This window comes from Hipposideros armiger, unplaced genomic scaffold (assembly GCF_001890085.2).
Source record: "Hipposideros armiger isolate ML-2016 unplaced genomic scaffold, ASM189008v1 scaffold_498, whole genome shotgun sequence".
NCBI classification, from domain to species: domain Eukaryota; kingdom Metazoa; phylum Chordata; class Mammalia; order Chiroptera; family Hipposideridae; genus Hipposideros; species Hipposideros armiger.
This window is the reverse complement of record NW_017731848.1, coordinates 348,699-360,565: the sequence shown is the minus strand read 5'-3', so window position 1 is coordinate 360,565 and position 11,867 is coordinate 348,699. Positions and strand designations below refer to the sequence as shown.

At 36.2% G+C, this 11,867-nt stretch overlaps 1 protein-coding gene across 1 annotated transcript in view; it reads right to left on the bottom strand.

Annotated features, from left to right (window-relative positions):
- The window catches only part of RXFP1 (relaxin family peptide receptor 1), an 83,989-nt gene that overhangs the window by 31,583 nt on the left and 40,539 nt on the right, over nt 1–11,867 (bottom strand). Inside the window, exon 3 of the mRNA XM_019667496.1 lies at nt 11,053–11,151. Within this exon, the coding sequence (XP_019523041.1) occupies nt 11,053–11,151 (99 nt within the window). The remainder of the gene's footprint in view (nt 1–11,052; nt 11,152–11,867) is intronic.

The following is an 11,867-nucleotide window of genomic DNA, read 5'->3' as shown; positions in this document are numbered from 1 at the left end:
CTATAGTTTAGACCTCAGAAAAATTTTCATCTACAAACATTAAAATCCAAACAGCTTTTTTGCTCTTCTATTTCCACAGTTTCCATTATATCAGAGTTTATAGTGGCTGTAAAAAGGGAACATAAAATCGCAACCCTGACTGACTAACAGTAATTTTGTTCACAACAATACCTGACATGATTTATTACTTTTACACTAAGATCCCTGAGTAATTTTACATAAAATACTCAAATTAAGAGCATGTCTGATAGAGTTTGCTATAGGAAAACTACAACTAACATTTTTATTTAAACAAATATGTTGGATTCAACTTTTAAAGATGTGATGTCTTATTATGAACTCATGGAAAAGGAGACTCCACAACTCTGATTACTTACGGCATTCTGATATTTCTGCATCAAAGGAATATGGGAAAGTCATTTTGTAGTTATAGGCCAAATATGTGTCAAGTTGCAAAGACCATCCATTGTTGTCTCCTAAAATAAAAACCAGAGAGCAGAAAAGTTCAAGAAAACAGAAATATTCTGGTTTGTTGGGGGAAATAATTCCTCACTTTAAAATAAATGGACGATCCTCAAACTTAGTGAGATAAACATTATCTGGGAGCTTGTTACAAATGTGCATTTTGGGGGCCCAGTTCCAGAGATCCTGATTTCGTATGTCTGAGTTGGGTCTCCTAGTCTCCATTTTTAACAGGCGCTCTAGGTGATTCTTCGGCAAGCAGTGTTTGGACTACACTTTAAGAAACAGTACTTTAGATGTACTGAAACATGGCCGTGTTCTTGCCATATTCATTATGGTCTCCTCCATCTTCCTCAGTATTAAGACTGATGTTGGAGATGTATTAACATGGAGAGACAGTCATGATAGTTAAATTAAAAAAGAAAGAAAACAACTTGAGTTGCTGAGAGGCAAATGCATATGGATGTTGACTCCCCAAAGGGACAGATGATAGGGGACACGGCCATTGTATCATATGGCTGCGACAAGCCCGGAGTGGCTACTGTAGATTGACTGACTCAGCTTCCGTCCAACTCCCCCTTTACTGGTGTGTTCTGTGTAGCAGAGATTGAAAAGCTTATAATGACCTTTCACATCTCCTTTATAGCCAGGGCTTGGGGTACACTCATGCGTATTTTGGTTGGGGAAGAGGAGTAGAGGTCAGTTTCCTGCTGCTATGTCTAAAACACAGACATTGTGTTAAGAGGCAGCTATTGCTGTGGCAGGGCATTTCTGGTGTCATCCACTTGGTGGGTATTAAGACGCAGTGGTGTTGGTAGAAGGGGCCGCAGGGTCAGTGCTGTCTCGGGCTCTGGATTGCAGTGATGGGGGTGTGCTCTTGGATTTAATGGCACCAGTGGGGATCTTGCTGACTCCCACTTTTCTAGCCCTTCTGAAAATTTTGTAATTATCTAATTTCTGTTTGACATACCTAGAGTGGGTTTTGTTTCTTACATTAAACCCTGATAGATACAGAGGCCGATGGAATGGTTGGATTAAAATATGGTTTAAATATGATTGGACATTTAGTTCATTTGGGAAGCTCAAGTGGGGTCTCATGAATGAGAACAAAGTAGTGCGTTTTTCCTGAACCCATGAGTTTCAAGTATAGGTTAATTTTTGGGTCTCACTACAGGAATGTTGGCGACACTTGTCAGCATTCTCCTGCCTCTCTTATATGGGATCTAAGGCTGGGTTAGGGTCCTTATAAACTGTTCTGCTCTACTGGGCTCCAGAATCATCTATTTGTTTCCTTGGCTGTCAGGTTTTGAATTTAATGGCATTAAATTATCTTTCCTGGTTTAGCTGAGTTTGTTGACTTTTTGGCAAGTTTTTATTTTTAAAAACTTGATTCATGTCTTTAGGAATGAAAAAGAAGAATTCTGTGAAAGATTTGAAACCCCCCCCCTATTTTAACAGAGAGATTGAATATTAGCACTTAGCATCTGAGAGAACGAATATTTAACAAGTATCTACCACATTGTACTGGGTAATTTATTTGATCCTCACAGTTGCTCTAGTGGTCATTATTGTCATCTCCATTTACAGATGAAAAACCTTATTCTGAGAAGTTTAAATGAGTTACCAAGAAACAGAATTATTTAAAATAACTAAGTAATTCAAACAATAACATTCTTTTAATTTTTATTTTCTAGGCCAAATCAATTATTTAATCAGTTTATATTCTCCCTGTAGAATTCCAACTTTTTGTGACATCAGCTTTAAATGTTTAGCTATTACTATTTGTTACCTATTTTTCTGTTATCTGTTTCATTTCCATTATTGATGCTCTTACATCAGATTTGTGTGACTTATACAAACATTTATTTAAATAAATAAATTTGTTATTTAATTTAATTAAATAAATTTGTTAAATAAATGTGTTATTTATTTAAATAACACACAGAAGTAGTTATTAACTGGAATTTAAATTCATCATTATTGTTATTCATGGAATCAATGAAAGTATTGCAAATCATTAAGGTATTACCAAAATTAAAAAAAAAATAAATTAGTTTTTATATTAATATCATGGATGTGTATACATCGATAAATGTTATAAATAAAATATGTAAGATAAATCACTTGGCTCTGGGTACGTTGAGGCACTGATTATTTTTATAAGTTTTTTGTGTAGCTACAGAGTAAGGGTGAAAAGCGGGCTTGCAAGTGTCTGAAGGACTTCAGTGCCTGTTGCGCCTTGTGGGAGAAGGAGGTGCACACTCAGGTTCATGTCTGTGTCCCTGACACATCTGCTTGGGCCTCGGAAAACAGCAACGGCAATTAGCTGAGGTGGCAGCCTTCTAGAGCCCAGGCCTGTTTCTGTGCTTCTCTGCTAGGAAATTCACCAGAGCAGGGGGCTGGGTGGCTGCCAGAAGACGTCGATTTTCTCCCACTCTGGCTCTTTAGCAGGCCCTCTCCTTCACTGAACTTTTACCTATGAACTATTTCGATTTGCTACATTTTTGTCATTCACAGTGCGGGCCTTAAAATCATGGGCTTTGTGCTCTTTCCTGATCTCTTGTCCTCACCATCACTCTCGCCCTTCTGCAGTTGTAAGGGGGTCACGATCTATGGCCTTAGTTGCAATATTTTAGTCCAGCAAATCCAAATGAGGCAGCTATTTATGTTGCTTCTCTCCTCTGTGTCTTTCTTAACCTGACCCTTTTTTTTTCTTCTTTTCTACCTCATTGTACCTCACGCCACCCCCACCAGTTGGAAAAAAAAAGAGGGAAAGGAAGAGAACAAGAGGTGATGTCAGAAGGGAAGTGGGGAATTTCAGAATGCAGAGAGAAACAGGACAAATCTGCTTATACTTCCCCAAGTGACAGCATATATAACACGGGGGCGATCTCTTCTTAAACAGCAACATCTTCCAACAAACAAGCTTTTAAGTCGTTAGTTTTTACCTTCCATTCTGCCTTCCCAAAGTACTTTTTCCCTCCCACCAGAAGGCAGGGATGTATAACATAGGAAATGTAGCCAAAATTAGAGTTGGAAAGTTAGCATTTTTAAGAAAACAGCTTTTAGTATATGTGTTTCTGTATTTTGAATCCTGTATCCTTTATATTTTAAGGATGTATTGGGGCAGTGAGTAGAATGGTTTTTCATACTTTATTGATGATCTCAGTGAAATTTGATTCTTTGATTTTTTTTTTTTTGAGACATCATAGGGTAGCGTAAAAAGCACTGTATTAAGAGAATGTTGTTAGGGGATTTGCTTTCCAGTATGTTTTGGTAGTGCTGTATGAACAACATTGATTAAAAAAAAAAAATATATATATATGTATATAGTGTATAACATATATACATATTATATGTATAATATATATTATATATAAAATAATACATATATTATATATATATTAAAAATATATTAAAACTATATTTATTAACCAGGATTATTTTTAGCTAAAAAAATGGATGTAATGAATGTAATGGTGCTGTGAATAAAAATTAGTGACATAGGTCAAGAAAAACCTGGTTCTGCATGGTGCATGAACTCAACAAATATTTGCTAATTGAATGAATGAATGGATGAATGATGAGGTTCTGTTCTCAAAGGCACTTAAAGAAAACCCAGTCTCTCTTATGCTATAAGAAAAATTGGGAACCTGTGGTACTTATCAAAACCACAGGTGGCTAGATGGAGATTCTGATTTATTGGATTAGTATTGGGCCTGGAGAATCTATTTTTTCCATAAATATCCTGGTGACTCTTGGAATAAGTTTTGGAATAACTGGAGATTCACCCTAGTCAGCCTAAAGTCCTTCTTACACTGCAGTGGACAGCTAGCTTCAGTAACAGAAAAATCCTGTCAACCAGAAGGAGCATATTTCCTTTTTTTAGCAAAGTCGCTGATTGCTAATAGTCAGGTAGACCAAAACACCCAGTATTTGCTTTTGCATTTGCACAAGAAAGGGTATATGTAGATTAGTAATTTTCAAAGTGTAGGTGCAAGACCAGCAGCATCTGTCTCACTTGGGAACTTCAGAGAAAAGCAAATTCTTGGGCCCTCCTCCAGAGGCATTGAATCAGAAACTCTGTAGACTGGCCCAGCAATCTGCAGTTTAACAAGCCCTCCAGCTGATCTGATGCTTGCTAAAGTTTGAAAACCACAGCTCTAGACTAATCAATCACTTTCTAGGTTCTCTGAATTGGGTAATAACAACTGTTTGCACTGAGAAGTGAATCATTTCAAAACTTTAACAGGTGTGATATTCACCTGCAGTGTTTGTTAAAAATGCAGATTTCTGGGCTCTGCTCCTAGATTTGCAGGAGCCACCCCCAGGTTCCCTTGATGTTTGGATTTTGAATAACCAAAAGTTGAAGGCCTTGGGCCTCTGTCAGAGACGAGGCCTGAACAAAGAGGGTGTGATGATACTGTGTGTTAAATGATCTCTTTTATTTAAATGAAGGCTGAAATCCTACAGGTTACAAAGTATCCATACTTACTGGTGAATGAATGAATAGGGGGTTAATCTATAAAGTTAGGATTTATGCAAAGCAGAGCATTCCTGATTCTAAGATATTTACTCAGTTTTCAGCACCCATTCGTGGGACACAGTGAAGCATGTTTTTTTTGTTGTTGTTGTTGTTGTTTTGTTTGTTCCCCCCCCCCAAGGTAATAATCCCCAGAGACCCTGGGCCATTAGAATAAACCTTGAAGATGCAGCCTGACCTGGCAGAGGAATTCATCGAACTAATTGTGTAGAATGTCCTTAAATTGGAATGATAATAGCAGTTTGCTGGATAGAATGCATTTGTCTCTTTTTGGGCTCTGGCTCCCAGTACCTTTGGAGGCAACTCTTTGAAGAAATTAAGGTGTGTAACATTATCCTGGGCATATTTTTTAAGAAAATTGGGGGAGGCAGCCAGTTAGCTCACTTGGTTAGAGCGCAGTGCTCATAACACCAAGGTTGCCAGTTCGATCCCCACAAGGGCCACTGAGCTGTGCCCTCCACAACAAGATTGAAGCAACTACTTGACTTGGAGCTGATGGGTCGTGGAAAAACACACTGTTCCCCAACATAATTAAGAGAAAGAAAGAAAGAAAGAAAGAAAATTGGGACCATTAAAGAAACTATATTTTGTGTCCTATTGAGTAGGAAGTGCCCTGAGATGGAAAGTCTTTGTGGAGTTAATCCAAATACATGTAAGCATTGTTGGATAAGCAGATAAACATATTTAGATAAAAAAACCTAGCTTTTGTTTATAGAAAAGTCAAGGGTTCAGCTACTAGGTATTTCCAATGCTACTTTGAGAATAATAAATAGAACACCAATCATTTTTTAACATATAATGCATGGTTGTGTATTAATAAACATATTTATGACCCATGTCACTTTTCCTCCTGTGTTTTTAACCTTAAAAAAGACAAATTGCTGACTTTGATGGAATATTCTAAAATGAGAAGAGCTGACTTCTATATCAAATTGCCTGGTATTATCATTTTGACAGCACTTATAAAAAGCTGTATTCAGGAAATGAAGGAATTTTTAGTGTTCCAGAATTTTAAATGCAGGCCCAATTAAAAATTATGAGTCCTTGAATACACTTCAAACATTCTTATAGTCCTATTAAAAAACATACATCATCACTACCCCATGTATAAATAAATACTGTTTATCTAATTCTCATAGATTAGTAAGTGCCAAGCCAGGGACAGGAAAACATTCTGGGGTATTAACAAAGTTTTTGTTCTCTGGAATTCCTTGCACGCTCTGCCCTTTTTCCTATAGTAGGCAGTCAAAGTTTTCCACTTTCATTGCTTTTGGGGAATGGATGACGCAGAAGTTTGCAGATAATGTGGCAATGGGCCCTAGACAAAGACCTTCCCAGACCATGTGGTCACCAAGGATTTTGCACGGGCTTCAGACAAAGACATTCCTGAACTGTATGGTCAGCAAGACTTCTGCGTTTAACCTTTTCAAATTCCTACCTCACCTGAGAGCCAATCAGGAACTGGCACAATGGCCACATGTCCTAATAAGGAACTCGGAAACCTCAGGGTATATAACCCCAAATCCCACCTGAGTGGGGGCTCAGCCTCTGGATGTGAATCCACTGAGCCCGTGCCGGCATTAGTAAAAGTTGCTTCCCGCGCCTTGGTGTCCTGTCTCTTTGTCTGGGTTCCCGCAACAATAACAAAGGAGTCACATTCTTAATATGTGATTTTCAAAGGTCTAGGTTTGGGCATTGATAATAGATTTGGAAAAACAAAAAAGAAAAATGGGCTTTGCTCTTCCTAGGCTGAACAAGAGACATGGACCAGAGAGGGAAAGGTCTTCTTCCCCACCACCTTCTCCCTGGGCTAAATCTTGGGGAAACCAGAAAGTCTTTACTTCATTACACCTGCAAGACCCTAATTCCATATAAGGTCACATTCTGCGGTTCTGGGTAGACGTGACTTTTTAGTGGATACTAACCTATTATACCACCCAAAATGAATTAGAAGCGGTTTCCATTTTCCCTATGGATCATGGAAACACTAACATGGAAACAGGGTGACTAATGTCTTCATCCTTTTCCTGTAGTCAAGGCTGCTAAAGGGCAGAGCTAGGGAGGGATGTTCAAAGAAAGTCCATAGAGGGGAGGTGTCAGAATTTGGGTCTCCATGGTGTAATTATTCAACCTGCCTCTAGCAGGGGGATGAAGTTGGGACTGTGTAATCATACCTCGGAGCCCTCTCTGTACAGCCACCTGCTTATAATATAGAAGAAGAAATGCTAGCAAATTTTAATCTGGAAATGCAAAGAGCTCCTTTTAAATTAAACATTTCAATGTAGTGAATACATTATATAGCATCTGAAAATCTGATGTTACATTAGTGTTTTATTTTTACTACTGAGTTAGCACTCAGTTTAAAATGGACATAAATGATTCCTGAATGAGAGTCCTTACTTTTTCGTAATTAGGTTTCCTTGGTATTGACCTAGATGTATTCTCTAAAGTAACTAAGAATTTTAGCTGAAAAAATATAAGGTTGCTGTTTTTTTGTTTGTTATTGTCTCACAAAACACTGCTAAAATGACTGTTGAAGATCGTTTATTTGGCCTCCACTCTGCATCTGTGACAGTTCTGAGTAAAGATGAAAAATTGGTTAAACATGGCAAAAACATGGAAATATATAGAAATTATATTAAATGACATAACTCAGGGGAAAATTGTACATTTCCATATTGAAGTTTATCAGTAATGATCAAAGTTATTATAAAAATGGTGCAATCAATTTTGACATATGTATGTATATAAAATATGAATTGCCCAAACATTTTAGAAAAAAAAGGATTTTTGTGAATTCAATTGAAAACTTTAAATCTATTCATTTTGCTTACATTGTGTACATGAGAAATGCTCAGTTTTGATGCCTTATGCTTTTTGTACTAACTTTTTTTTATATAATCAGTAAAGTGCTTTGTTATAGAGAAATGGGTTTTCTAAGAAAACCCGGAACTTAACACCCAACTAAGAGTACTTGTTTAAGATGCCTGTGATAATACAAAAGTAACAGTTCTTTCTAAATATAATTAGCTCATATTATAGTTCAATATATGGGAGTCAATTTAATTTATTTGATGGTGTATCACATTTTTGGTAGCTCCCCTAAATTTTATTATCACTATTTCCATTTGACTTATTTCTCAATTTTAATAATTATTATTGGTGTCAATATTTAAGTAGCTTAAGACAATAAGGGAAAGGTTTTTGAAGCTATATTTTAGGATGTATTTTAAAAGGTCTATTAAGGAAAAAGTCCTTCTATTCACTAGAAAAATAAATTTCATTTGAAAATACTATTAAGTTATAAATGATCATTCTAAAAGTGATATTTAGCTGTGTGTTTTTCTNTGTAGAAATAAATGTGTCTAAATGGCAAAGCAGAGGTGCCTGGGATAGAGCTGGGGGATGGCTGCTCATGAGCACAGTTGGCCACAGCCTTGGCTCAGATATGGGGCGACAGGTGTTCTTCCTCTCCTCCCAAATAACTCTGCAGACACCTTTACAAGATCACGAGAGATCAAGATCATAACTCAGGTTTTGTGTGTTTTTTGTTTTTTTTTGTAAACAGAGTCTCTGCCAAGAACTTTTAAACAGTTTTATAGTGGTAAGTAACCGTTTTGGCTATAAACCTCTGAAAACTGTTTCTGTCTCTTTACGTAAGAGCCATGTTGAATGTGACTGTGTGTTTCTGTTGTGGGGAAGGGATGGTGAGGGTTGAGAAGATGAGGGTCCTGGGAGTGAGAGTAAGAAGGGTAAAAATGGAAGGCAGTGAGATTAGCATGAATTCCAGTGTGTTTTTTTTCTACGTATAGAGGCTGAGTTAAGATAAACCATACATGTTGATTAAAGGGTTACCTATAATAGGGAAAAGTGAAAAAAAACCAACACCCAAATCTAACAACAAAAGAATGATTAAGCAAATTATGTCGCTTACAATGTATGTTATAGTATATTTCAAAGGGTTTATGATAACATATAATAACATATTATATGCTTATAATAATATAAGCATAATATTATGCTTTTAGGTTATGCTAAAATGGTAATTGAAAATATGAGAAAATGGTTTGTACAGGACATTTCAGCTACGTTAAAATAAAAAAGGATGAGTAATTCACCAGCGAGTTAATGCTGGTGGTCTCCAAATGGTGAAATTCTGGTTGAATAAATAATTCTTTCCAACTCTCTGTACTTTCCAAATCCTCAAATTTAAACTTTATTAATATATTAGTTAATGGTAGAATATTTTCTGTGATACTGTGCTTGAGAAGAGACTTGATAAATGTGAACTTCTCACATTCTTTCATTCAGCCAAAAATGATTATAAGCCATTCTCGGCTTAATTTCTAATAAATCCTCATAATACTGTGATTTAGATAAAGTGGCACAATAGGAACCTTAATTCAAGTATCACTCCCAAATTTTACACTATACTTTCTATTCCATTTTCACACTGCTTTTAAGTTCCAAAAAGATATTTAATTATTACCACCCCTCCTCAAATTGTCTTTAAAAAACTCTAATTAAAAGTTATATATTTGTTCTTTACTAAGCCCTGATCAAAACATTACCTCTGCATTTTTTTATACATCATTTATTGTGTAGCTGCATCCCTCTTGTGTAATTATACTTGTGACAAATTTCTCTCAGAGTTCAGGAGCAGGCAAAAATGTATTTCTCTTGCTGACCTGATCTTCCACCCCACCCCTAATTTGTTTGTTTTTTCTTTACAAACCACACTATGAGAGTTATGTAGCCCATTATCTTCCCTCTTTGTCCTTATGACTACAAAATGCAGAACTAAGCTTTGGATGCAGTTCAGCTGCTGAACTTTTCTCAGTGGAGATTTCCTTATTTTTCTTCTCCATTCTCTTTCCCAATTACCAGTGATTTTTTTTTTGTCTTTTATGTTATGTTAATGGTTTAAGTCTGCTAGTAGCCATATTTTTATTTTAAGCTGCCTAAAATCCATTTGGGAATAAGGTGAGATATACGAAGATTCAATTAAAATGTAAGAAATGAAAAGTATATATAATAAAACAAAAAAGAAAATAAAAGCTATGTTTTGAGGTAACATGGCTTAATCCATTAATTTTTCCCCCCATTATATTAGCAGTTAAATTACACCTGTTAACTTTTTTCTTTCCCCAAAGCTTTTAGCTTTTCAATGATCAAGTAATTTGGTCTTCACATTCTGGGAGACAGCGTGAGGCTGAGACAAATTGCTGAGTAACCTGAGATTTACAGGAGGAATGTACACCCCCTTAAACTGGGGATTGTTAGTAGTTTTTCTTAATCTCATTTGAGTACTGAAGACAAAAAAATATTAAAAATTAAAACAAAATTTATAATTTACAATTTATGGTAGAACACAAAGGAAAAATTATAGTAAAAGATTCCTCCCCCCAACCCCTGCTTTTTAACTAAGGTTTGGAAAAGCTAGGATCAAAATTACAACTCCAAGGCATAAATTTACATTTGTACAATTTATTAGAATAGACTAAATTTATGTAAAAGAAATGATTCACGTAAAATTCCTGATCTAATATATTATAGAGTTAATTCTTGAGGTTGCCCTCCCACACACTGTCCAGTGTTTTGGGAGGTTTTTGGTATATCATTAGACATAGCAGGTTATAATTAATAAGGCTTTTTTTTTTTTTGGTAGCTCTATAGTTTAGACCTCAGAAAAATTTTCATCTACAAACATTAAAATCCAAACAGCTTTTTTGCTCTTCTATTTCCACAGTTTCCATTATATCAGAGTTTATAGTGGCTGTAAAAAGGGAACATAAAATAGCAACCCTGACTGACTAACAGTAATTTTGTTCACAACAATACCTGACATGATTTAGTACTTTTACACTAAGATCCCTGAGTAATTTTACATAAAATACTCAAATTAAGAGCATGTCTGATAGAGTTTGCTATAGGAAAACTACAACTAACATTTTTATTTAAACAAATATGTTGGATTCAACTTTTAAAGATGTGATGTCTTATTATGAACTCATGGAAAAGGAGACTCCACAACTCTGATTACTTACGGCATTCTGATATTTCTGCATCAAAGGAATATGGGAAAGTCATTTTGTAGTTATAGGCCAAATATGTGTCAAGTTGCAAAGACCATCCATTGTTGTCTCCTAAAATAAAAACCAGAGAGCAGAAAAGTTCAAGAAAACAGAAATATTCTGGTTTGTTGGGGGAAATAATTCCTCACTTTAAAATAAATGGACGATCCTCAAACTTAGTGAGATAAACATTATCTGGGAGCTTGTTACAAATGTGCATTTTGGGGGCCCAGTTCCAGAGATCCTGATTTCGTATGTCTGAGTTGGGTCTCCTAGTCTCCATTTTTAACAGGCGCTCTAGGTGATTCTTCGGCAAGCAGTGTTTGGACTACACTTTAAGAAACAGTACTTTAGATGTACTGAAACATGGCCGTGTTCTTGCCATATTCATTATGGTCTCCTCCATCTTCCTCAGTATTAAGACTGATGTTGGAGATGTATTAACATGGAGAGACAGTCATGATAGTTAAATTAAAAAAGAAAGAAAACAACTTGAGTTGCTGAGAGGCAAATGCATATGGATGTTGACTCCCCAAAGGGACAGATGATAGGGGACACGGCCATTGTATCATATGGCTGCGACAAGCCCGGAGTGGCTACTGTAGATTGACTGACTCAGCTTCCGTCCAACTCCCCCTTTACTGGTGTGTTCTGTGTAGCAGAGATTGAAAAGCTTATAATGACCTTTCACATCTCCTTTATAGCCAGGGCTTGGGGTACACTCATGCGTATTTTGGTTGGGGAAGAGGAGTAGAGGTCAGTTTCCTGCTGCTATGTCTAAAACACAG